The 23,077-nt window shown below is 41.9% G+C and overlaps 1 protein-coding gene across 6 annotated transcripts in view; it reads right to left on the bottom strand.

Annotated features, from left to right (window-relative positions):
- Positions 1-438: 438 nt before the first annotated feature.
- The window catches only part of TANC1 (tetratricopeptide repeat, ankyrin repeat and coiled-coil containing 1), a 190,287-nt gene continuing 167,648 nt past the window's right edge, over positions 439-23,077 (bottom strand). For 5 of the 6 annotated variants that reach the window (XM_069982737.1, XM_069982738.1, XM_069982742.1 and 2 more), the window contains 8 exons: positions 19,069-19,202; positions 15,578-15,701; positions 14,326-14,501; positions 12,800-12,932; positions 10,103-10,194; positions 9,449-9,595; positions 6,413-6,513; positions 439-5,559 (listed from right to left, as the gene is read on the bottom strand). In XM_069982737.1, coding sequence (XP_069838838.1) covers positions 4,239-5,559; positions 6,413-6,513; positions 9,449-9,595; positions 10,103-10,194; positions 12,800-12,932; positions 14,326-14,501; positions 15,578-15,701; positions 19,069-19,202 — 2,228 coding nt within the window. In that variant the 3' untranslated portion in view covers positions 439-4,238. Of the gene's footprint in view, positions 5,560-6,408; positions 6,514-9,448; positions 9,596-10,102; positions 10,195-12,799; positions 12,933-14,325; positions 14,502-15,577; positions 15,702-19,068; positions 19,203-23,077 lie in introns of those variants that run through there. The other variant, XM_069982743.1, reaches the window with a different exon arrangement.

The raw sequence follows: 23,077 nt of genomic DNA, 5'->3' as shown, positions 1-23,077 counted from the left end.
ATGAGAATTGTAGCTTTTCAACAGTCGGGTACACAGTGGCATGCCTCTAAATGTTCCCCAACCTGTGTCTCTTCAGCTGTTGCAAAACTACAACTTCCATCATGCCTGGACAGCTGAACGCTGTACACTGCAGACCCTAAGACAATGATGGCTATCCTTGACACTTCAGCTGTTGTAAAACTACAATTCCCATGATAGCTGGGCAGCCAAAGCCATATCTTTGGTTGTTAAAGCATGATGGGAATTGTAGTTTTGCAACAGCTGGAGTGTCAAGGTTAGCCATCACTGCCCTAAGACAAGTAAAATTGTTTTCAACTTATAGTAATAAGTACCACCATTCCGGGCTCCAGAGACTAGACCGCCAGTTTTGTTTAACCGGCTACATCACAGATCGATGGAATCCAATCACACAGTTTTATCATATAAAATGATACATTTTTAATTCCTTAAGGAAATACAGTAGATGTGCAAAGGACAGTTACAGACTGAAGGAAGAGAAAGGAAATAATGGTAAAAAATAAATAAGCTATATAGGGACATGGTAACATACTGTACTGGCGAATGTCTTGTTAACATTATTTTACTGAACCCGACATACTACAGGTACATATTGTCTTAACAATGTAGCAGGAAGCCTAAACAATTCAGCTATATACATACACAGAGTGCGGACGTGTAAAACAACTAGGAAAAAAGCAGGAAGAAACCAAAAATAATCCTAATGAGAACTTTCTGCCCCAGGACAAGAACACAACGCCTGCAGTTTCTCAGTAAAGCCGGTCGTAGAAATAAACTTGTTGGTTTGATCTCCAATAAAAAAAGCTACCTGGTCTGGGACTGGTAACCCCTTCCCCCACCATTAGATTATAGGCAGGATCTAGGATAATCAGGTCCATGGGAAGCATAAAGCAAATGTCCACTAAGTAGGTCTAAAAGGAACCTGCATCTTGAAAATCCAGTCCAATCTACAGGTACCATGTTATATACAGCAGAAAGAGCTGAGCGGATTGATATATATATATTTTAGGAAAATATTTATTAAAACTCCCGCCCACTGGACTCTTAAGAATAATATGGCAGGGATTTCAATTAATTTATACTGAATCTCTTCCCAGAAAGATATATATCAATCTGCTCAGCTTCTCCTGCTCTATAACATGATGCTGATGAATTACAAAGAATTTTCATTGTGGCAGGTTCACCTTAAGGGTGCGTTCACACCTACAGGATCTGCAGCAGATCTGCAGCAGATTTGATGCTGTGTTCAGTTATTTAAATTAAATCTGCTGCAGAAAATCAGCTGCAGATCCTGTAGGTGTGAACGCACCATAAAGGAGTTTTTACCAACCATCTGATAGGTAACACATGTTTGATTGATCTGACTGCTAGGACCCCCATTGATCATGAGAATGGAGCAGCGGTTCCATTTGACTGTATGGACCTGTTGAAGATGATATATGGAACTGCTACAGAATTTCTATCCTGTGTGGCCTTACTTAAAATGTGGACTTTCACTTTAAAGAAAATCTGTAAGCTCTATATAATGCTCAGATCTCAAGTGTCAAAAGATGGTGCCAAGCCACAGCATGCAAGCCTTCCCCCTTCCCCACCTTGACTGATTGACATACAGGGCTCAGTGCTGGCCAGGCCTAGTACATCAATCGGGCAAGGCAGGGAGGGAACAGTTGTGCATGATACAGCTTGGCTCCACCTCCTTGACACTTTAGCACTATATTGAGATAACAGATTCCCTTTAAAGCTTTAATGAGATCACTGGTTTCTACTGAACAACAAGGTTTTAACCCACAAATTGTCTGCCTCTGCTTTGCTTAGCCTATGGGAACATCTTACTGTATAAGCTTATAGCCCTCCGAATAATATCACCAATCCCCCTGTACATTCAATACTCCCTGTACCTTTTGTTTCTGAATGTACAATAATCCTCTAAGATAGCACCTTAAAGGTGTTCATATAAAACAAGAATAAAGTGCGATAACTGTTAGGACTGATATTTTGCCATATTTATATATTAAACTCAGTGCAAAAAACCAGCATGGCTGAAGCCTTTAAAATGCATGCTATGTTTGGCCATTGTATAGCGTACAAAAAGTTATACATTATATACATGTGAAACAAATTCTGGTTATTTTATAGGAAGAAAAAAAAACAACTACATGGTCATAAAATATATTACAACCTAATATGACCCCTCTATAAAATACATCAGAGACTGTTATTACAATACAACACTCATTTACATAGCTATATACGGCCACCCTGCTCATGGTCAACTCAGGTTTACAAAAATTTAGCAATCTATAGACGGACTACAACCATCATTGTCCGCCTATTGCCCAAAGACAGACTACAATTTCCATCATCTGCCCTACTGCCCACATACAGTATATAAACTTTGGATGGGGACACACTAACGTTAGGGTCACTTTGTCCCCTTTAAGTGGTAATATAAGGCACCAATTGAACACACAATAAATATACTCTGCTGCTGAATAATCTTACACAGTTAACCACAGAAAAAATAGTTTTTTTTTTTTTTTTTTTTTTTAAAGGCACCATGACAATATTGTATAACACTGATATTCCAGTTATTAGGATCTGCTCTAGGAAACTGCGTCTTATGCAACCCCATAAAACTACTACACCTCAAACTAAACGCTGCTACACTGCAATCCTGAGACAAAGTGATGACAAACTGTGTAATCCCTACAAAAAAACAGTGTAATCCCTACAACCAAAGCTTTGCTCTGATGGCCTAAAGGGGTTTTTACCATGACTAAAACACTGATGGTCGACCCTTAGGATCCATCCTGTGACCCCTGTTGAACGTTAGAAGGACTGTGGCGCATCATTGCCTCTACCTTAAGGCCGGTTTCACACTGACATCTGGCCTGACCCATGGTGAGACTAAATTATGGGCACAAAAATGCATCTGTAATACACAAGCCCTATTGTAAGGATCCTAGTGGTCAAATTCTCACTGCTCAAATCTTAAAGGGGTTATCCAGGATTAGAAAATCATAGCTGCCTTCTTCCAATAATGCAATATCACACATAAACTGAAGTCAATTGTTTTTGAAAGAAATTAGCCATATTTTCTAATCCTGATCACCACATTTACCATATGACCCAAGGCCCATACCAAGGATGGCAATACATCCTTTGTTGCAGGTTGTATTCAGGACACCATACCGCAAGCCCAACAAACCCCATTAGGACCCCATTAGGTCAATGAGGATCTGTCAGGCACCATTGGTGTCAGGCGTGCAACACAAATGTAAACCCAGCCTTGGTTGACGGCCACTAAGCATTCAGCCAATAATCTAATGTCTATGGTCGAGCTAAGGATAAGCTGCCAATATTTTAATCCCAGAATACCCCCTTAAAGTGACAAACCAGTCGCTATGGCCTACAGCACCTTTTACTCATGCACCAGTAAAGCAGTCAACCCAATGTGTAACTAGTCTGGATTGACTTTATATAGCTTTCTGCTATGATTATAACCATGTCCTATGTTATATAATGTAATAAACTTTGACATACGTATGAAAATAAACCTTGTGTGACACATAGAGGACAGCCATTATAAAGGAGGAGGGCTGTATCTGGTTGCTGTTGGTTTCTCTACATATTGTTGAAGGCATAAAGGGCGATTTATTCCTAAATTCCAGGCAAGGCTTTCTTGTTTTAGCTTTATACACATTGTACATTGTCATTTGGTAATGTTCTGAAGACCAAGTAGCGGAGAGTTGTTGGGAGTCCATAAGCTGCACCCGGCAGTGAAGGAGAAGGAATCTTCTATCTCTATATCTCCCGACCCATAGCGCTAACCACAGACCTATCCATTGACACTGACCAGCAGCCACTTATCAAACTTTTTGGCTACATCTTCACACCTGTTCCAACCATGTTCATTAGAAAGATAAAGCCAAGAGAATGTTTTATTTCCAGGATATGTTTTTCTTTTCCATTAACGCGAGGACCAAGTTTTCCCCGAATGTCGGTCCCGGGAACGACAAGACATTTGCTTTATTGCTGCTTCTCCAAGAAAATAAAAAAAATAAAAAAATCAGCCAACAGTGAAGTAAAGTATCTATACTGTTGGATGGAAGAGTGCAGCCATTGGGGCAGCAAAGAGGTTGCTGCTCAATATAGCACCTGCGGAATAAAGTTGTCTCCGCCAATGATGAGTTGCTGTCAGTTTTTCCTAAATCGTGGGATCACACGTTAGATTCTATGAACGATCGCTTTGGTTTTGTAGAGGACAACGAGCTTAAATTGGGGTCCTTAACCAGGAGAGATTGGGACCTCAACATGGCTTCTTGGTATGACTGGCTAACCGCCTTGGACGCTCTAAGATCCTGGGTGAGGTTGGAGGCTGGACTCTTCCCTTCCTCAGTGTCCTTAGAGTAAACCCCATTGTGGTTAAGGCCTCCATATACATTTGGCATGGTTTTGTTTTGATTTCCGTGAGCATTTGCCTGTCTGCTAGAGAAATTTCCAGTATGAACAGTCCCGGGAGGGTTGGTGTTTACATCCATTGTCTGGTTCTGCCAACTTCGACCAGACTGAGAGGTCTGCTGGAAGGATCTGGCTGCTTTGTCCATGATTCCCATAAAGGGTATGTTCCTTGGTCTATGCTCAGTTGCACTAAGAGTTTGGCTGGTCTTATTATCTTTGCTTCGTACATCGGGTCCTTTAACACCTTCAGAAAAACTACTGCTTGAAGTCAAGCCATGTGAGGCTATCCTTTTGCTTTCTGTCACAATTGGCTTTTCGATAGTGGACTGGGTCTCCCGAGGTGGAGAGAGGCCAACGTATCTTTCTGCTGTTTTAGATACGAAGGAACCGGAGGACTTGTATGGTAGCATAACTTCCCCCGACTGCTTGTGGATGGGATGCCCAGATGGAAGCTTCTCACTGTACACAGGGCTGTGGTGAGACCCTGACACTGAATGTGTTACCTCAACACTAGGACCTCTGAAACTGGCTTGGTTGGAGGACTGTCTCAATGGAAGTGGGCTTGCAGGTACCAAGTTAGAAGGAACTAAATTCTTTGGAGTAGAAAAACTATTCCCAGATCTTGACATGGACTGCAAGGAGTTCATGTGCTGGTTGGTTTTCACTATTTGTGCCTGCTTTGTTGGTCTCTGTACCAGTGCTTGCTGTAGGCATATATTTTTCCCTTGAAGTTCTTCAGGAGATTCAGGAGGGTATCTCTGATGACTGTGCTCCTGGATTTTATTATTGTTTGCCAAATCTTGTGTCTTATTGTTTGCAGAGAGTTTGTCAGAAGTTGGACATTCATCATCTTGAAGCTCCTCAAAATTCAGATGGCTGTCTAGGGTTTCTTCAATGGCCTCATCCTCTTGATCGGAGTCATTGCTTGGTGGTGGAGGTGGCTGGAACTGCTTCTGCTGTTGAGACTTCTGATGCTGTTTGAACTCTTCTTCTACACGGGACAGAAGTCTCCTTATTTCCTGGTTATTGGGACACAATTTCAAAGCCTCGTGGAGATCGGCAAGAGCAGCGACAAACTGTCTACAAAAGAGCAAAGAGGAACAGGTGTAAATCATAGTGCAGCTCGTAACGCAAGATAATTCCATCACAACGGCCAATCTGGCTGCAGTATTAAGGTGGAAGGATTGATAATATCAGCCAGATGCCAGGATTATGAGGTTAAAGGGACAGATCTAAATCATTGGCAAGGTCACTCACATCAGAAGCTTCCATCATCACAATGTTTCTTCAAAGAATTTGGGTTCAGCAAACAGCTGTCTCTCCAAATCCCTCTACACACATGAAGGTTCAGCTTGGCCAAGCATACATGTGTTCTGAGAGAGGAGGGGTAAGCCTCCACCAGACTTCTCTGTCTATTACCTAGGCTGTATCCCTGTTTTCCAGGCGGTACTTGGGCTGTCTCCACCTTCCCCACGGAACGGGAAGGCAGTGGGAGTCAAATGCCGATGGTTCGGGTTCGTGCGAACCTGAACTTTGCTGCTGTTTTATCATTTCTATCTGTGACTTATGTCCAATCGGTCTCTCCCCCAAAATATAAGAGCAGTCAGGAAGCCTCCGCAGACATCAAGCCAGTTGGCCGGTTTGGCTGACTTTTTTGCTAAGTGTATTGGGGCCTTGAGGCTAGGGCTACTCAGTGATTTCTGGTCATGACCGGGCACCACTGTCACCCGGGCTGTGACCCCAAAGCTACAAAAATTCCGTCCTAGATAGAGTTTATTCAACTGAGGGGTTGTGGTCCCCAGTGGGTCTTAACATGACCGTATGCATCTGAATGAGAGGCAGAGTTGTGCGATCATGGTGGTTCCCAGTTTTACAATAATCCCTTTGAGGTACACATAAACTATATATTAATACATACAGAAACACAACTTACCTGCTATTGCGCTTTGCTCTCGCTCTTGCATAATAAGCTTCATAGCACTTTGGTTTCAGCTCTAGAGCCTTGGATGCAAACTCCTCAGCCATGCCAAAGTCCTATTAAGAGAAGATGATAATCATTTTAGTTCTTAGGTTTAAAGTATTTTGTAGAAACGCAACCACATCCAGGTACAATGTTAATACAAGGTACGGAGTATTATAGCACACATATTAGTGAGGTGTATTAATGCATGATCCAATTCCAACAAGGCAAAATCTCAAGACTGGGGCACAATGATCTCATACCTGAGGCCCCTTCTCATCACATAAGATAGGTGAGTGCTCCTGTAAGAGTGCTGTACCTGCTTCTTCCTGTAAAACAATCAGCATGACCTTCACCTGCCCTTCCACAAAGACAACACTTGACCAAACAACGGCTGCTTTAGGTGGATGCATAGAATTGGATGAATATGGATCCATAGTATCTCTAGTATGTGCAATAGCAAAGAAAATTCATTCAGCTCACCTGGCTAGTGCCACGACCTAGAGGCATCCAAATCCTCAACAGCAGCAGACAATGGAAAAGAGTAGTGGTCGGCACTTTCAAGAGTAAAAAACGTAGCTTTATTTTGTCATTTTAAAATCCATGTCACAAATCCAAAAATATGTACAAGGCACGATCTGACGCGTTTCTGGCCCTTAGTCATAGATAACGTGCATAAGACAAACATGTTACTTAAATAAGGGGGCCAGAGCCCTGGATCCTCCCCCACTCACACATGCTAGCTAATTAGCTAACTAATACAAGTCACTTGCTGGCTGCATATAACAAATGTAATCATATTAAAATACATCTAGAACATCATACATAAGTAAAATTTGCAGATCAGTAGTTTAATAACAGGTCTCGTCTATGATTAAGTCCTGCAGGAAAGGATGTACCCATCATGAGTATCCAAAAACCTTCACGGTGCAGGAGCTTCTGTTTTCTATCTCCACCCCGATCAGGGTTAAACACCCTTTCGAGGCCAGTGATGGTAAGCGTAGATACGTCCTCTGCATGAACTAAGGAAAAATGTTTAGATACATTAGAGGGGTTGCGTACTGTGGTATATTTAGCACCATATATATGCTCCCTCAATCTATCTTTTAGACGGCGGCTTGTGCAACCCACATACCCGACATTACATGCAGTACACTTGATGTAATACACGACCCATGTTGTATTACAGTTTATGTACCATCTAATAGTATGCATTTTATTGTCTACAGATTTATGAATCATTTTGTCATTAGTGATAGAATCACAACATCCACATCTGGTGCCACTACATTTGTAGTTCCCTTTATAATGTAACCAGGTGGTGGGTTTAGATGTAGCTATATGGGAAGGTGACAACAATGTTCCTATTGTAGGGGGTCGTTTCGAAGAAAACCTACATCCCCTTCCAAGAATATTTTTCAATTTTTCATCTTGGTATAGCACCGGAAGATATTTACTCACGATGTTACGTACGGCATAAAACTGTTTGGAATATGTGGTAACAAATGTTGGAATGTTATTAGTTTTATTCTCAGGCATAACAACAGGGGTTTTTGGGAGAAGTAATTGAGTTCTATCCCTATTCCTCACTTTAGTGAATGCTCGCTCTATATTTTTGTCACAATAGCCACGTCTTTTTAATCTGGATGTAAGCTGCTTCGCTTCCAATGTGAACGCTTCCATAGTGGAGCAATTCCTCCGAATTCGGACGAATTCCCCCACTGAATATCTTCCGGTGCTATACCAAGATGAAAAATTGAAAAATATTCTTGGAAGGGATGTAGGTTTTCTACGAAACGACCCCCTACAATAGGAACATTGTTGTCACCTTCCCATATAGCTACATCTAAACCCACCACCTGGTTACATTATAAAGGGAACTACAAATGTAGTGGCACCAGATGTGGATGTTGTGATTATATCACTAATGACAAAATGATTCATAAATCTGTAGACAATAAAATGCATACTATTAGATCGTACATAAACTGTAATACAACATGGGTCGTGTATTACATCAAGTGTACTGCATGTAATGTCGGGTATGTGGGTTGCACAAGCCGCCGTCTAAAAGATAGATTGAGGGAGCATATATATGGTGCTAAATATACCACAGTACGCAACCCCTCTAATGTATCTAAACATTTTTCCTTAGTTCATGCAGAGGACGTATCTACGCTTACCATCACTGGCCTCGAAAGGGTGTTTGACCCTGATCGGGGTGGAGATAGAAAACAGAAGCTCCTGCACCGTGAAGGTTTTTGGATACTCATGATGGGTACATCCTTTCCTGCAGGACTTAATCATAGACGAGACCTGTTATTAAACTACTGATCTGCAAATTTTACTTATGTATGATGTTCTAGATGTATTTTAATATGATTACATTTGTTATATGCAGCCAGCAAGTGACTTGTATTAGTTAGCTAATTAGCTAGCATGTGTGAGTGGGGGAGGATCCAGGGCTCTGGCCCCCTTATTTAAGTAACATGTTTGTCTTATGCACGTTATCTATGACTAAGGGCTGAGTGCCAGAAACGCGTCAGATCGTGCCTTGTACATATTTTTGGATTTGTGACATGGATTTTAAAATGACAAAATAAAGCTACGTTTTTTACTCTTGAAAGTGCCGACCACTACTCTTTTCCATTATCTCTAGTATGTGTATGATATTGCAACTCGGCAATCACTTCATTGGAGCTGAGCTGCAATACCACGCACAACCATTGGACAGGTGTGGCGCTGTTTCCAAATGAAAGCAGACATGTTTTTTTTTTCTAATTCAGGACTGGCAAATTCTAAGCCATGCTTTTCCCTATCGGATTCATTCCATCTCAACCTGGCCAGGCACTGACAACAAATAAAAGTGTACAATTCAGTGGATTCCTATGGACACTTCTATGGCTGTGTGCCGTGGTTTAAAACTACATATAAAGCTCTCTTACTTGTCACGCACTTTACTTTAACATCTGTCAAAAGTAGCAAAAAGCACACAACTATTTCACTTACGTTCATTTTTCGGCGACATCTGGACAGGTTCAAGTAGAGGGAGACGCGCAGCTCATTGAACGCTTTCATCTCTTCTCCTAATCCTTCTCGAGGAAACTTTCTAAGTGCGTACTGATATCTCTGCGCGGCTTCTTTCATCTTTCCTTTCTGCAGGAAACAAAATCAATGTCAGGAAGAAGACGACCCAAATAAACGTAATACGGCTTTCACAGCAATTGTTTGCCGCACTCAGAAAATGTATTTCCTATATTTTGGAGGCCTGACAGTTTGAGAACCTCTGGGGGGGTCGTTCTCTTGTGTGTTAGAATGGTCCCCGGAAAATAAGGTAATCACATGGTGCCCTTATGCTGCGATCTCTGTAATCTGCAGTGGTTATTGCAAGAGTTGGATTTCTCCACAGCACCACCACAGGCGAAATGAAGCATTACATGTTGTCCAATGGAATTGAAAGGCAGTTTATGTAACCAATGGACATACTGAGTCCTCCAGAGCACGAGACTCTCTTAGCAGCCATTATGGCCACATCCAATGAGAGCTCAGTAAGTTCTTAATGTTTTATCTACATGGACAGTAGTTTGTACCTAGTAGATTCTCTATTAGCTAACTTCACTATTATAATTCTGGTATTGTTGTGGCATTCAGTTAACAACTTACTCTGTACAATATATTGCCTTCATCCATCAACTTCTGCAGGAGAATAATCAGGATGTCTGGTTTGGATGTTGCCATTGCCCATGCTGCATTCCCTATAAAAAGAAAAAACATGGATGTGATAAAGGCAGAACTCAGACTACGACTACACAAGCTTGTAACCAATACAAGAGTTTGAAACAAAGTCAGACAAAGTGTGTATAGTTTGCCAGTAACCAGGACACAAAAATTTTTGTATGTATATATATATATATATATATATATATATATATATATATATATATATATATATATATATATATATATATATATATAAATAAATAATAATAATAATAATAAAAATAAAATATATACACTTAAAACTCTATTTATGGCACATGACCTTGTTTGGCTGGGGATCCCCCTATTTTATGTAAAAGTCAACATTCCTGCTTTTAGTGTCTTCCACACCACCAGCCCAGTTGGCCTCTTTGGCATGGCAAGCCATGCTGTATCTGTAACCCAGGTTGACCTGCCGCACTGCTGGTGTCCCCTTATAGACATGATAAGCCTAGCGAGATATCTAGGATCTGTTAACCAGCTAAGCCAACACCCAGCAGCAAGAAAGATGTACTGTGTATAGCATACAGGTGCTATAAGGAAATAAAGGTGCAACTTCAAAATGGCAGCTTGGACAGTTGTGTGCTAAGATCCATCATCTGACCTGAATACGTAATGCTTCCTTACACACATGGAGGTGAAGAGGGCATTTATTTGAGTCTAGTAGGATACAACAGATGTCTCTAATACAATAAGGAAGCCCGAGAAGGAAATGACACCAACTTCCTCTAAATGAAGCCTTATGTCAGCTAGTTTGACTAATTCCAGCATTGTGATCTTGGCGTCTATAAACAAGAAGGGTACATAGAGTATAATGGGACTATCTGCGTGTCTGAGATCCTGATGAAACGCGTCGTTCATCACCGGCTATAGACCATGTCAGGAAGCCGGACCATTAACAAAAACATGAGTAAGACAGGATTGTCGTTTCTGGAGCGTCATTTATGTCAGTCATGGCCATTCCCATTTATCAGCTGCATTTATTTCTGGTACACAGAGAGGACTATGTATACTGTCATGTCTCTGGGACTATAACAGTGGTGACCTATCCTTAAGGTCCTCATACTCTTTTGACAAAAGTCAGGTGACCCCCAGCAACTCCGGTGGGACTGGCCAACTCTTTAAGGTGCATGGCGGCATCAGATGATGTCAGGGGACAAAAGGGCTGGACATGTCAGATTTTAAAGGAGTTATCCAGCGCTACAAAAACATGGCCACTTTTCCCCCTCTCTTGTCTCCAGATTGGGTGGGGTTTCAAACTCAGTTCCATTGAAGTAAATGGAACCTAACTGCAAATCACACCTGACCTGGAGACAATAGAGGAGGAAAAGTAGCCATTTTTTTTGTAGCACTGGATAACCCCTTTAACTTGCTTACCCCATGACCATATGGCCATGGTGAATGCTGATGTGAACAGGTGGATTAGGAGAGACAACTGTTGGCTGACAGCTAATGAAGGTGTACCGTCACCCTTATAGGCTATAGCATGAGATTGGTGAGGGGGTCACTGTACTGATGGAAGGGGCCTCTCTGCTCACTTTATTTTTTACCAGACACAGCTCTGTACTTCTAGTAGTGGCTCAGCCTTTATTTATTACATCACAGTCCCTGCCGAACTACAAGGCAAGCTGTGAGGTCCCTTCCATTAGCTGTTACCTCAATCACCATGATTCCAATATAGATCACTCATCCTTGCCCTTTTAATAAATTAGGTCCCATTAAAGAGGTATTCCACTCAAACATTTGATGTGTTGCTGCCCATGGTGAGACAAACAATTCCTTCCATACTTATTATCTATTCAGTCTCCTTTCCCCAGTTCTGAGCCGCTGCTTACTGCTGAAAACGAGCTTTTCTGTCTCCCCCTTCGCCCTTCAGAGATGGCTGATGTAAACAAGTCCTTGACTAGCTGTATCTGCAACATTGTAGCTTCTTTGTAATGCCGGAAGGATTAAATGGGTACTCCAGCGGGGGGGCACATTTTGCTGGGAGGTGGCTGAGGGAAAAGATGTCCACTCTCCTCCCCTTCCAGCAGCGGGTCCCGCATCGCGTTACTCCGGTGCCTGGTTACCGGCCGCTTCCGCGTGTCTGACGCGGGCCCGAGACGTGACAACTCAGGTCCGCTCAGCCACTCAGTGACAGAGGCGGGATCTGAGCGGACTTGAAACGGATCCGGCCTCCTTCACGCCACTGGAACTGGGGAGGTGAGTGGACGTCTTATCCATCATCCACCTCCTCCCCGGTCCCAGCAAAAAATTGCCCTCCCGCTGGAGTACCCCTTTAATTACAGTGAGTTCATTAGCAACTTGACCTCTAGAATAACCCTCCCTGCATTACAAAGAAGCTACAATGTTGCAGATACATCATCTCTCTCAGAAGGGAGGGGGGACGAAGAAGAGATGGAGTGAAAAGCTCACACAGTTTTTTGTGGCTTTAGCAGAAAGCAGAAGTTTAGAACTGGGGAAAGGAGACTGAATACATATTGACAAGTATGGAATAAATTGTTAGTCTCATCATGGGCAGCAACATATTAAAAGTTATGTTTGAATGGTATACCTTTTTAACAACTGTGTAAAGCAATGTTTTATAGCTACAATCTTTACCTAATTTGGCTCCTTTTCTGAGCAAAGTCACAACAACTGCAGTGTTTCTACAGCCGATAGCACGATCCAGAGGCCTCATCCCGCTGTAGTCCACGTGTTCAATCATAGCTCCGTTATCAACCAAATACTGCACCTAAACAGATCAGAGAACAAAACAGGATGAAAAGAAAACAAAGGTACCATATATTATTTCACAGCACTAAACAGATATAAACTAAACAGTGCTATGTGTTCCATAGACCTCAATGGCATTGTGATGTGTGCTGGAGAAATCACAAATCTGATGTCAGGATGAAGGACTTCAATCACATGGCACAACTCTGGAACTAGAACAAAAATGTTGTAATGAAAAATCCTAGTGTTGTGTGTATGCAATGGTCTTCAATGCAGACCAATGTGTTTCCATGGGAACAGACTACAAATAAACTCTGCGTAGTCTGAACCTGCAGTTATACTCTCTTTCATTTCCTACCTTTTTTTTTTTTTTTTGCTAACATTCATTTAGTTAGTTAACAAGAAGTAACATAGATAGCAATGTGACTGGATCAGACTACATGGGTTTGTTTGTAGTCTGTTTTCAAATTTGCTTAATTTTTTTCTCATTTTAGATGGATTACAAGAAAAACAAAAATTGCTTGCAAAACTAGGCAGAACCTTTAAGTGAAGTTCACTGAAGTCAGAGGTTATGGGCCCTATCGTCCCGTGGAATAGTGCTCTATGTCTTGAAGTGTATTGACTACTTGGATTTTGTCCAAATCTACTCATTCATTTAAGAGCTAATAGACTATCATCACTTTGCATTCTTATGAGTAAGATGATTTCAGCTGGAGTCGCCCTTTAAGTGCACAGTGTAGTCAGTCATATTACAGCCATTTGCTGTGATTGGATACAACCAGCAGTTATCTTTTAATGTGAAGCAGCAAGGCTAGAGGTGATAACATAAGCCTTCCCATCCTGGAACTCATCCACGTGTCTCACACATTGGCACAAAATAAAAGCGCCAATCCACCATCCATCACAACAGGCGATGGGCAAAACATCTGTAACTAACACCCAGATTTATGAAAAGCTGCAAAAAAAAAAAAAAAAAAAAAAAAATTCCACTTCTTATCATCCTTCTCCGTGCAAATGCGAGGAAGGGAGGGTGTAATCTCCAAACCTGTAGACGTGTGTGTGATGTCAGCGCGAGGAATGTAGCCTTCTGCATAATATCTGCTGCTCCCAGGGAGAGAGAGAGAGATAACCTTCTATCAAGACTAACAAAGCAAGTGCTCATCCGCCTGTATGAGGATATAAAGGACAGTCCTCTTTAAAATGCATGGCATGTATTCCCGGTACTGCCGGAGCCATTAGGGCAGGAATGCGGAGGGCTGCCATCCGCACCGTATGTAAATATAGGATTACTTATAGCTTCCAGTAGCCGGATCCATGTGTTTATAGCTCTGGAGTGTTGCCTAAACAACGGTGAAAGACTAATCTATCAACCGGACCTTTCAACGTATCTGTATATTTATTTATTCACTTACGATCTCCGCGTCTCCATAGAAAGCAGCCAAGTCCAGCGGCGTGCGCCCGTTTCTATCCATCTGGTCAATGGTTGAGCCTCTCTCTACTAAGCACTGGACGACGGCTTTGTGGCCCTTGAGGCAAGCCCAGCTGAGAGCAGTCAGACCTTCTTTGTCCAGCGCTGCAATGTCCGCCCCTGGAGAGAAGAACGCAGCATCATGTTAGCGTGTTAGGACACTGAACACAAGTAGTTGTGTCTTCTTTTACTTTCTTAGCAATTCTATTAAGCCTCTTTTTTGCATAAATCTGTTCCTTAAAAATCTTGACAACAACTAATATGGCTATCACACAGCTTTCCTAACCCCCTGAACAGTAAATGAGCTTTGTGATGAATCATCTTCTTCAATATACATGGACAACTAGGAAGATTTGCTGTTTGGAAGAATCTAATGTATACGATGTATAGAAAAAAAAAACTATATCTATATACACTGTATATAATTTATTTTTTCAAAATAATTTTTTTAAAACATTGAAAATTATATATATATATATATATATATATATATATATTTTAATGTTTATAAAATTTTCATTTTGAAAATTAGTGTGATCTGACCATGACCCCCTAAACCAACCATATATTGTGTACACAGCCCCTAACAAAGCCCTATGTGTCTCTATGGTTACAGACTACATAAAGATTCTGTCTGTAGTCAGATCCTGGCAGTTGTGTTACCTTTTCTTCCTCTATCTTACTACCTGTAGGTGAGCAGATGAGCACAGACCATTAGAGAGGAGTGTAAGACTCATCATGGCCATTATCCCTGCTGCTATATAATAAAGTAACACTCCGCTCTCCTAAAATCCCAGCCCCAAGCAGTGCAATTTGAAAATATATAATTTTTTTTTTTTTAAATAAAAGAAATCCAGAATCTATGCACACATATGAAGACGTTTACTCTGCCACCATGCAAAACCTGAGCCCTGCCAGAAGGTGTCAGTGTTGACACTGCCTATTGAAGAAGGATGAATACTGGATAAATTAGCTACTGAAGTGAATAGCAATTATGTTCTGACATCCTAAAGCAGCAATGTATGACCAGTTGTTAAATTAATATCTACTTGACTCCATGCGGCATATTATAATACATACATTTTCCCACCATGACCCTTCTCCCGCTCCCAGATCCCAGACCCAGTGAGTGACTCAGGATTTTATGGTATTGTCCTGTTGCTTTACATTTCTTTACAGAGAAGACATTTTCTCACCCTCTGACAGAAGGAACTCCACGGTACCACAATGCCCCTCACACGCAGCGACCATGAGAGGAGTCCTGCCTTGCTTGTCACACAGATTCACATCACAGCCGTGCTGCATGAGCAGCCTGGCAACCTGCGGAGAGTGAGGGGAGAAATCACACATCAGAAGAGGGCGGCCAACTGCAGGAAAAAGCTGCGATATAGCCGTATACCGTCTATTGACTCGGGATGGATGGAAATATATTATACAACCAACCCCCAATGGATGCTGCAACCTTAGGAACGGTGCGAACAACAGAGCTAAGGACCCCAGGAGGATTACATGGTTCAGCATTCACATAGACAAAAGACAAGCTTAGAACACAAGTATAATTCTGTATATGGAATAGTTAGACCCCCCTCTAATTTATGCCCCCCATATTGCTGAAGAATCAATGGGAAAAAAAAGGGTCTATTTGGACTTCTAGTCCGAACCGGAGTGTGCAGCATTTGATTACCGGTGGCTGAGGAAGTTGGATGCAGCTAGGGAGTCCTGGAAAACATGAATACAGCCAAGGGCCTATGGTTGTATCCATGTTTTCCAGGGAGCCTTAGAGCTGCATCCAACCTGGCTCAGTTGCCCCTAGCAACCATCAGATTCCACCTTTCATTTTTTCAAAGAGTCTGTGAGGAATGAAAGGTGGAATCTGATTGGTTGCTAGGGGCAACTGAGCCAGTTTCACTTTACACCATGTTTGATAAATCTCAATGGACTCCAAACTAAACCGTATTAGGTCTGTACAGATCCGTAACCTCCGCATATAAACGGAACGTTGCCAAGCAGTGAGCATGACAAGGATAAAGAATTAAAACCACAAAGTAGATAAAATAGGGCAATAGGAAATCGCCTTTAAAGTGAATCGTAAATCCTCTAAATATGATTTTATTTATTTTTTTAAATCCAGAATTAAAGCCCCATGACCCCCACGCATTACTTAGTTTATCAGCCCAAGTAAAATACTCTTATAAGAAACAGGAAATTAGAGTTTATGCTCAAAATGTGACAAGCTGTAGAGAGCGGCTAATGGTTATGGTGACTGGCTGGGGGCCGATCAGAATCTCATACTATAACATAGTAGGCGTTGTATAGCGGCCATTGTGCATTGTCCTGTGACTGTATGAAGTGTCGTGAATAGCCGTCTCCACTAGAAGAGGATAAATAGAAAAAGGAAAAGGCAAAGGGGTCTCTGCGCGGACACAATGGGCCAGACTATCTCATTAGAATTTCTATGACCGCGTCTTCCAGTCTATTCACAGACCTCTTGTGCTTAATATTATTTGACCACTTTTTGGTGGAGCTTTCGGGGACCCTGAATACATTAGTTCTAGTCTTTTTAGGAGGAACTAAATGCCAAGGTTACTTTTTCTTAGTTCATAAGTATAGTATATATACATTATTCTTTTTATGTGCCCTTCGAGGTGGGATGGGGTATAATAGGAATAACCCTTTAATAACTGGAATTAGACAGATAGGGATTACTGGGATAATCTAAGTCCTTAAAGGGGTAATCCACAAAAAAAATTCTTTTAAACCAGCTGGTGCCAGAGATTTGTAATTTACTTCTATAAGAGAAGAATACACCACTTCCTGCAGGACATACAGCAGCTGATAAGTACTGGAATAATTGAGATTTTTTTTTTTTTTTTTAAGAAGTAAATTAAAAATCTCTGCCACTTTCTGGCACCAGCTGATTTGAAAGAAATTGGTGAACAACCCCTTTAAAAGAAAAAAAAGAACACTCTTGTGTGCATGGATCTTGATCAAGGCACAAGGGGTTTTGTAAAATTACAAAATCTTTTAAAGGTTTAAAGGGACTATGTCAGCTCTATAGCAAAAGCAACATGGCCAGACAGCGGATAGGGGGATAAAACCAATGATATCCGTTTTGCAAAGTTATAAAATCATGTTTTACTTCTAAGCTTACAGTATGAATTAATTTTTGACATTGAGGGTGTGGTGAACTGCAGCATGTATACCTCCCCCCTCCCCTGCATAACTTCATCACTAAGGGCCCTATTCCACAGGACGATTATAGTTCACAAAATTGTTAACGATAAACGATCTCAAACGACCGCTATTGCAAAAGACCTGAAATCGTTCACCCATTTACATGGAACCATAATCGTTACTTATGATCGTTCTTGCGGTCGTCTTGTTGTCCCTATTGCGTTCATCACTACTGCAAACGACCGAACGACGTCTTATTCAGTGCGAACGATTTGCGAACAAGCAAGGATAAAAATAGGTCCAGGTCTTATTAAGCGATCAACGATTTCTCGTTCGGTCGTTAATCGTTAACTGCTATTCAACCGAATGATTATCGCTTAGATTCAAACGACTTAACGATAATCTGAACAATAATCGTCCAGTGGAATAGGGCCCTAAGTCCTGGACATCAGTCTAGCCAGGCCTCTACTGCTCTTTCTTGAGATTGAAGGAAAAATATGATTTTAAAACTTTGCAAACAGCCATCAGCTATGCAGTTTGTTATTATTACACTTAGGCCATAAAGATATTTAAGGAACTTGGAAAATCATTTAAAGAAAAGATAAAATTCCTGCACTGCCAAGAATGTGGGAATTGAATTTTTCCTTCATATCATCATAATCTTAATACTCTTTATGGGCTACGCTATTTATTTATTTTTTTCGCCTCATGAATTTATACTTTTTGTATATAAAGGATTATTTTTTAATAACGAGAGTGGTAAGTCATGATCGTTATTAACGACCGCCATAATAACAAAAAAAAATAATTTTTTTTCACCCAAAAAGACGTTGTGGGAACAAAGCCCAAAACAAATTTGTGTTCATAAAGTTTTAGACCTACTTTTTGTTAAAGGGGCACCCCAGCAAAATAAATAAATAAATAAATCTTTCAAATCAACTAGTGCCAAAAAGTGCCAGAGATTTGTAATTTACGTCGATAAAAAAAAAAATCAAGTCTTCCAGTACTTATAATCTGGTGTATGTCCTGCAGGAAGTGGTGTATTCTTTCCAGTCTGACACAGTGCTCTCTGCTGCCACCGCTGTCTGTGTCAGGAACTGTCCAGAGCAGGAAAAGTTTTCTAAGAGGATTTTCTACTGCTCTGGACAGTTCCTGTTTCGGACAGAGGTGGCAGCAGAGAGCACTGTGTCAGACTGGAAAGAATACAACACATTGTATTGTATGCAGGGCATACACCAGCTGATACGTACTGAAAGACTTGAGATATTTTAAGTAAATGACAAATCTATCGCACTACCAGCTCCACATAAACTGCACTGATAGCAGACAAGGGGAAAGGAATTGGCCCATGATTGAACACCAGTTCCTTCTGTGGCACCATGATGGGATTTTAACCTTTGCTATGGGACTCTCTTCAATGCATACCACTGGTTATCAACCCTGAACAACCCTTTTAATATTCAGTCTGCCCAAGACATCAGCAAGGTCCCAGTAGTACTTTGTGTTACATTACCTGCCAATGTCCTTGTCGTACAGCACAAAACAGTGGAGAGATGCCGCGTCTGTTCACTCGGGACAAGATGGCTCCATGGTCAAGAAGCAGCTCGCAAACCTCCAGCTTCCCCCGTCCTGCAGCTGCTGTCAGAGCTGAACCACACAAAGCGGATATTATAAGTGCTCATAAAACCACATCTTATATTACCGACCAGTACATATACACAGCACACTGGATACTACAGACACTGTATGACTCTCAGAGCCCCCCCGGCTAACATTGTAAGACATTTGCTCTGTGCAGTTTGTATATGGTCCTCATGGGAGGCCAGCCTCAATAACTCCGAGAAGTTAGAATGTGTCTGGTTCTATGAAATACTCGATCCAGCAATGTTCTTGTGCTAATAAAAGACATCATATGTTCTACTTCTATAAATTACAAGTGGGAATGGATTAAATGTGTTTTCTGGAAGTCGGTAATATACTAACAAAAGACATATGTGTGTGACCCGGCTAAATGTAATGTCTGACTTCATACTCGTGTGACCTTCATCTGTACATAGCAGACAAGCCCTATCATTGTAATAGTCCAGCCATGGACCATTGAGGCATTCCGAATAGTAAAATTTATTTCAAGGAGTGTGAGAAGATGATGGAAGCAGCAGCGGAAGAGTTTGTTTGATCTAGCAGGAGACAGTGACCTGTTCTACCCAATAGGATTGTATTCTAGAGAACAGGGCTAAAGCCTAAGTGGAAAGCAAGCCATACAGTTCACGAACAAGAGGACAACCGGCGTAGTGCGCTGATCTTGTGAGAGCTAGTGACTAAAGATGGATAAACTTCAAGCACAATCGGGTTAGCCTGAAACCTGTCTGGAAAACATGGAACCAGCCATAGGCCATAGGCTGTATCCGTGTTTTCCAGGACTCCCTAGAGCTGTAGCGGTAGTCCAATACCAAGAGTTTAGGTTTGGGCTAACCAGATTGTGCTTGAAGTTTGTTATCTCTAGTGAGATGTCTAGTCATGAGATTTTACTAATTTATTTGCAATAAAGCTACATGTGACGGGGCCCGAGGAGGTACATAAAAGATTAGACAGCTAAATATACATTGATGAAGATGCAGAGATCATTTGTGCGGCCTTGGCAGTGCGACTGATCATGCCTTCTGATTAGTGCTCATCTGCATCCTTGCGTGGCCCCATATGGGACTGTGAAGAAGACCCTTACATTAAGGGTCCTTACATGGCTTTCGACCATAGATCCCATTTACACAGGAAGATGTGTGGCCAATGCAGATAATAGGGGGAGATTTATCAAACATGGTGTAAAGTGAAACTGTCTCAGTTGCCCCTAGCAACCAATCAGATTCCACCTTTCATTCCTCACAGACTCTTTGGAAAATGAAAGATGGAATCTGATTGGGGCAACTGAGCCAGTTTCACTTTACACCATGTTTGATAAATCTCCCCCATATTTTTCACTTCCGAGTGGCACTGGAGCTCCTTTCACCTTCATAGAGCCAAATCCATTCTCTGCCACAAATCCAGGGTGACTGGGCGAGAGATTGAATATGCACATGCCGAGAATTGAAAAGCATCCACCCGGCAGCCCCTCTCCTCCGTGCCTCCTCCTTAACGGCCATCTCCTCCAGCCAACACCAGGTGCCTCCGTAGCAAGTCATCCCAGTGAGCTGCAGATTCTATCCAGCGGGGGGCAGGGCTGTATTAACAGCTGCTGCTGCCCTAGGCACTAAACCTGAAGACGCCCCATCTTCACGCACCTATTGGCGACACCAGACCTGACCAATACCACCATACCCCCCACCCCCCTGGAAAAGACACCAGATTTACTGGCAAGTCTGAACAGGAGGAGGGAAACTAATAAAATAAAAACAAAAAAAAAATGTTTTTTCTGTCCCCCTGCTCCCTGGTGCTCCCTGGTGGGGCGAGGGCGAATGAGAGCTACGATCAAGTACAAGTACTCTGCTCCTTGGCTGACGGCTGCCACTTTAACACGGAATGATTATCGGCCAAAGGAGCATTTTTCTAGCAACGCTTCTTGCAGATAACCGTTCCGTGTAAAAGGCCCCTTGAAGTCATTTCACAGCAAAACTGCTCTTGTGCACGTTATGCGAGGCTGATGCTTGACTTTCTTCTCATCTTTGGCGGCATTACCAGATGGGCATAGTCAGGTTTAGGTACTTTTATTTGCTTTTATTAGCACGAAAATCCCTTTAATTGTGACATTGACTGGACACGTGCCTATAGTACATCATTTTGACAATATCGGTGGGCAGATCCCTACTGATCTAGAATTTATCACCCATCCGCTTGGCTGTGAGACCCAGTGACCGCAGTAGATTTTAGGCAGAGTCTATTACCCCAAACATTTTGGTTTGTGTACTTAGGGTACCATACCCTAAATGAAGGAGAAACAAACACCCAGCAGATTTACCCTTCTCACAATACTGCCCTCTTATTCAGGATCTTATTTCCCTTTCAATGCAGATCTTGGACATTTTACAGCTGGAGGACTTTTTTTTTTTTCCTTCAATAACCTCCTTCATTGAGGCCAAGCATTCGCCATGTGGCGTTCTGAAACAAATTATTACAATGCAATAAGAAGCCATTTAGCTAGCATTTGGCTGTGTTACAAGCGCGCTCGCTGGAGCCAAGTACGAGTGCAGAATTTTATGGTGTCATTGTGCAGCGAGATGAATGACACAAAGTGTTGGCCAAAGACAATCGCCTTGTTAATGTGTCTGACTTCAGATTATTTATTCGTTTGCAGATCAGCAAACCTCAGGATCTCATTTTCATACCAGGACTGAATGACCTATAAGACGCGGGGACACAAAGAAACATTTCTTCCTTTTTTTAAATCAAAAGTTTTTCTTTCTTGGAACATGAACTTGATGTCTTGACTTAAAGGAAGTTCGTCCTATTTTTTTTTCTCTTTCAAATCAACTGGTCCCAGCAAATACCAAAGATTTGTCATTTACTTCTATTAAAAAAACTGGATTCTTTCAGTACTTTTCAACTGCTGTATGTCCTACAGGAAGTGGAGTATTCCTTCCAGTCTCACACAGTGCTCTCTGCTGCCATCTCTGTCCATGTCAGGAACTGTCCAGAGCAGGAGCAATTCCCCACAGTAAACCTCCCCTGCTCTCCAGGCTGGAAATACAGCAGCTGACAAGTACTGGGAGACCTACGATTTATATAATATATATATATATATATATAAAACAAATCTCTGGCACCAGTTTATTTAAATGAAAAATTTTTTATGAACTACCCCTTTAAGAAGAAGAGGTCTGTATAGTGCAGTGTTCCCTAAACTATGCTCCTCATACTGTGGGCAAACTACAACTCTCAGCATGTGGTTTTACTGGGAGTTATATCTTCTCATGCCTGAGAGCCACAGGTATGGGAACAATGACCTAGCACATCTTATACTAATCTTCTAGACAGCCAGGGCCGCTTCTGCCATGAGGCGGCATAACGTCTCCCCTGCTGTAATTTTAGTTAAGGTCCACTTAACAAAAATGACAGCAGCCCTGCTGCGCTCACCTATCCCGCAGCAGCTGTCCCAACGCCCATGCTAACCGCTGTCCACATGAGGTTTGCCTCAGGCGGCAGAGATGGTACAGGTGATGGTACAGCGGCACAGAGCCTTCATCCAGTCTGAGAGGAAGAGGGGTGTAACAATAAAGTGAGCAAGGGTAGAGTCACCCTGAGCGCTGGCGTCTTAGGGGTTCCGATGCCCATTTTCCATTTAAGACAGCAGTACTTCAAATGGCACATGGAAGGCCCCGCCATAGGTTCTACACTGGAAAGTTTCACCTTTGAGTAAGACTTTCCTGGTGTCACTGATATTTAACAGGTACCAAATATGCTGGGTTGGGCAGCCATATCTGCAAAGCCCCTAGCTGTGAAAAGTGAGATATATTTTTACAAAAGATTAAGAAAATTATTTAAAAAACTATTTTTCAATCTCATATCTCTGGCTGGTGTGTCTGCTTCCCTTT

Source organism: Dendropsophus ebraccatus, chromosome 9 (assembly GCF_027789765.1).
Source record: "Dendropsophus ebraccatus isolate aDenEbr1 chromosome 9, aDenEbr1.pat, whole genome shotgun sequence".
Lineage (NCBI taxonomy): Eukaryota > Metazoa > Chordata > Amphibia > Anura > Hylidae > Dendropsophus > Dendropsophus ebraccatus.
The sequence above is the reverse complement of the archived record's forward strand: the minus strand, read 5'-3'. Positions and strand labels throughout refer to the sequence as shown.